The sequence below is a fragment of the Bidens hawaiensis genome, unplaced genomic scaffold (genome assembly GCF_021521415.1).
Source record: "Bidens hawaiensis isolate Kalapana, Puna unplaced genomic scaffold, B.hawaiensis_p1.1 tig00029060_1, whole genome shotgun sequence".
NCBI classification, from domain to species: domain Eukaryota; kingdom Viridiplantae; phylum Streptophyta; class Magnoliopsida; order Asterales; family Asteraceae; genus Bidens; species Bidens hawaiensis.
Window position 1 is genome coordinate 278,228 of NW_027494791.1, and position 4,282 is coordinate 282,509.

The window sequence follows — 4,282 nt, forward strand, 5'->3', positions numbered from 1 at the left end:
CCGCTCGCCACATAAACACAAGACACTTCTTTGGAATCCATTTGACCCAACCTATCATACTCCCCGAGATCGGCTCAAGATCTTTACCGATAATTCTTCTAGCATCCGCCACAGAAAACTCGTCACCTTTAACACCTCTCCACATCCACTTATCCGAGAATCGAACTAAACAATCCGAACATCTTCTCCCAAATCCGCTTGTATTTGTTTAGTGACTAATTAATTATCACATAGGTCTATTAAAAGGTAAAAAAAGCCTAGATATAAAAAGGTTTGGGATATCGGACATCATGTGTGACATAATTGATATAAGGACAAGCATTGTTAGAGATCGTCAATTTGTGTTTTTGTGCCTTGTATAGGCCTATACAAGTTGTACCGGTTTATATGACTCGTACAGACATATACAAGATCGTATAGGCACAATTTTGTTCTTTCTATTTTTAATTTATGTTTGATTAGATAAAACGTGTAAATAGAAAAACACAAAATTTAAGAAATAACATCTAGCATAGTAATAGATTAAAAATACGTAATTTAAAAGTACATCTTTTGATCCATACTAATTGAACAACAAAAAAGTTTCAAAACGCCTTCTAAAAGTTGTCTTCCAAAGTCCGGTACCCCAAAACACACGTGTTTGTAGGTTCTTCAATAAATATGAAGCAAATTATGTAATTCTATTTATAAATTACGTTTTTCATTTGATAACTACGTAGGGTGAGGTGTTTTTCTAAAATTGTGTTTTTATTAAAGTTTTAATAAATTATAAATAGATCTTTATAAGAAAATTCAAAAAACCAATTGTGCCTATACACTTGGTATATGCATATACAAAAGTACAAGACGAATAGAACTATACGAGGTATATTGTCCCTATACAACCCGTATAGACCTATACGATTTTTATAGACCGCAAAAAACTACAACTACAATTTCTCCGTACATGTCAGGCACACAGACACCAGCCATGGTGTCTGTATACGTTATCCATTCGTACATTTGATAAGAAAAAGTGAAAAAAAAAATCCATCTTGGTTAACTTGCATCACTTCCAAGGCTTAAATTATAACATTTTAATTACTAAAAACCGCCCAGACTTTGTGTATTATTTATTTGGAAACAATGTATTCTTCATACTAGTATTGTTCACTTCCATTTTCTATTGTTTAATCACATAAAAACAGTATTTGCCTGTTTACAAATCCATAAAAAAACCAATAATTATCTTCCAAACTTTGTGAAAAACAGTAAATAATTCACAACTAGACCATGGATGGATGCATAGGCACACCATTAAGCACACAAAAAATACCATAAGACAAAAAAGGCAACGAAACCAGCCAAAGCCCGATACTAGCTGACATCATCTTTTAATCATACGAGCTGCACCTCTGTTCCCCTAGCAGGTTCGAATCCAACTTCCATTAATTTTCTACCTTTAACCTCACTGAAGTTCACATGCCCAGCACAAATACGTTGTACCTATGTCCATGAGTTTATCGGTAACGGGCTATCAGTCAGAAAAAAAATGGTCAAACGGGTACATGTGTTTCTTCTATTAGGTAACGGGATATGTCTCTTTGAGTTGAATACATTTACATGCCGCTATAAATAATAAATCAGGAAAAAGAAAATGGTATCTATAACTATCTACCAGAAAGGCTATTGGGATGTTACAGTTCAGCATATAGAGAAAGAAGAATCTAACCAGGCCTTCAGAAATAATCAAAACTAAGCTCACCAGACCAAACAGTGTGTTGCTAGCCACAACACTTGAATAAACTTCCACTTAATCCCAAAAATGCTGGTTAAATGGTCAACATAATGCTTATCTTATATATCTTCTCCAGAATCTGTGTCGATAGATAAATATGGTCGCGGTCTGACTGAACGCTTTTGACGAGGAAATGAGAAAGGACTATTGGATCTTTCCCTACTTACTTTACCAGATCGACCCTCACTCATTCCAAGAAGCAATGAAGCTGCATATGTACAAATTAGGGTTACTAAATGTACAATTTAGTCTGGTTTTATTAAATTAAAATATCACCCGTTACAATATATTCTAACTGAGCAGTTTCATTAACTTCCTACACCCAACAGATCGATTTCACATTTACTTTAAATTGGTGTTTGCTTAATTATGTTCGTTTATATTTTGTTCATATATTTATTTGAATAGTTATGGATCAAATACAAATGACTTTTATCATGAAAAGTGTACACTTAACTAGAATAATTATGCTAAAACTAGAGTAACTATTATTACTCACTTTTGAACTAGAGTAACTATTATTACAATATTTTATTTTTTATAACATAATTACTCTAGTTCAAAAATGTAGTTACACTAGTTATTTGTATTTTAGTAGGTTAATTTTATTTGTACCGGATCCCGCACCTGTTTATATATATGTTTACTTATATTTATATTATTAGAAAACGAACATGAACACGTTCTTGATGAACAAACACGAACAAGAAACTCCGTTTGATTAATTCAATTGTTTGTTTGGTTAAAGTTAAACGGACTAACACGTGTTCAAATCGTTTACAGGCATAGTAACCAACAATTTCCTAGCAGCTTAAAAAGAAGAGTTACCAGTATCTGCTAATGTATCCAATCGACCATCCATTGGTGGTGGTTTCTGTCTCGGATTTAACCAACCGGTGGCAGCGGCAGTGACGTCAGCAGCTTCAGAAGGGGCTCCACTGCTGCTGCCACCTAGGCTGAGTGATATCCAGTCATCATCCCTGAAACCATTTGACACGGCTGGCGGCTGACTAGTGAAGTCAACCTGTTGTGTTGCTTCTGATGGTGGTCTTGAAGGAAGAAATAGTTGCAGTGATGGATCATCACCGCCAAAAGCCAACGAATTATCAATTAACCCATTGTTTGTATTCATCGTCCCGGGGTCTGAAGAACCACGGAAAGTATCATAGCCGCCAACACCCATTGATGTAGAACCGAGTTGACTGTGATGTAAGTCAACTAATCCATTTGTAGGGTCAGGATCTGAACCAACAAACTGAAAGCCGGGCCCACAAGGGTTCCCAGACTGTAATGACCAAAACGGACCCCCGAAATCAACATCGTTTGTGTTAAAAAGACCAAGTTCAGGATGTGGCACAGGAAGACTAGTAAATGGAGCCCCTTCACCATCTGGATTAAGATTATTGTTAATATTATTATACACTTGTCCAGAAGGAATTAGGTTTTCGTTTTCATCTTCTGAATCACTGAGCACAATAACTTCTGCATCTCCGCCTGCTGAACCAGTAAAGTTTCGGTCAATGTTGAGAGAGAGTGAATCAAGCTCAAGCCCGTTGTTAGGGGTAGGATAGTCAAACCGCCCACCACCATTAACACTAGTATCTTCACCATCTCTACCACTGACGGTGCCACTGCTGCTCATAGGAACAGTGTTATGACCATTCAAGATATCTATGGGCAGCTTACTACAAGACGAAACTGAATGCCGGTTTTCGAGTTTTCTTACTTCTAGAATTCCGTTTTTATTTTTATTTATTCCAAGTTTTAATCCTGAACTATGACCTTCATAACCGCCTTGAAGTTCGACCTGTTTTAGAGCTTCTAACTTGGGTTTAGATTCCACTTCAGCCGGGGAACAAATAGTGCCATCAGGTAAATGCCACTGCCCAAGATCCCCAAGACTCTTTCGGTCATCCTCTGATTTTGCCCGCCATGAACCGTCTGGCTTCACCTCAATTTCAGTCACATCATCCCCACAACTAAGCATCTTAAAAAAATAAAAAGAAAGGTCCAGTCAGCCTATAAGTAAAAAATAAAAAAATAACGAATAAAATCAAAGTTATATTCACACTTGCTACCTTAGATGTGATACGAGTAAAATACGGATCAATAATGATATTCTCAAGAGAGTAGTTCTTGAGACAAATCGGGCATTGCCACTGCCAACAGAATATTAATATAAAATAAATAAAAATGATCAAAAGGACTGCAGAAAATATCTTAATAATTGATTAAATTAATATTGAATAAATAGCTTGCCTTGCGAGACCGTTGAGTCATTTCCACAAATATTTCAAGATCAAAACAGCCCATGTGAACACACGGTTTGAATCTTCCAGCTATTTTCATTCTTGAACCGCTCATCTGTAGAAACAATATTTTATAAATATATATTAATCTGGAACTAAAATCTACAACTGTTAAGTCATTATTCATTACTTCAGTAAAAACGAAATAACAGTAAATACAGGCAAAATAATGTGTTACTTACAGGGCAGCGTAGAC

The 4,282-nt window shown here is 35.8% G+C and overlaps 1 protein-coding gene across 1 annotated transcript; it reads right to left on the minus strand.

Moving 5' to 3' along the window:
* Positions 1-1,532: 1,532 nt before the first annotated feature.
* On the minus strand, positions 1,533-4,276 carry LOC143578191 (E3 SUMO-protein ligase SIZ1-like). Its single transcript, XM_077061852.1, has 5 exons — positions 4,269-4,276; positions 4,037-4,141; positions 3,856-3,936; positions 2,606-3,764; positions 1,533-1,985 (listed from the first exon to the last, which is right to left on the minus strand). Exons 2-5 carry the CDS (start codon positions 4,139-4,141, stop codon positions 1,837-1,839), a joined length of 1,494 nt encoding a protein of 497 aa, XP_076917967.1. The 5' UTR covers positions 4,269-4,276; the 3' UTR covers positions 1,533-1,836.
* Positions 4,277-4,282: the final 6 nt, after the last annotated feature.

Coding starts and splice junctions, on each gene's coding strand:
- LOC143578191 (XM_077061852.1), bottom strand. CDS start 4,141: ATGAGCGGTTCAAGAATGAAAATAGCTGGAAGATTCAAACCGTGTGTT. Junction 3,937..4,036: donor TGACTCAACGGTCTCGCAAG/GCAAGCTATTTA, acceptor TTCTGTTGGCAG/TGGCAATGCCCGATTTGTCT. Junction 3,765..3,855: donor TTACTCGTATCACATCTAAG/GTAGCAAGTGTG, acceptor TATTTTTTTAAG/ATGCTTAGTTGTGGGGATGA.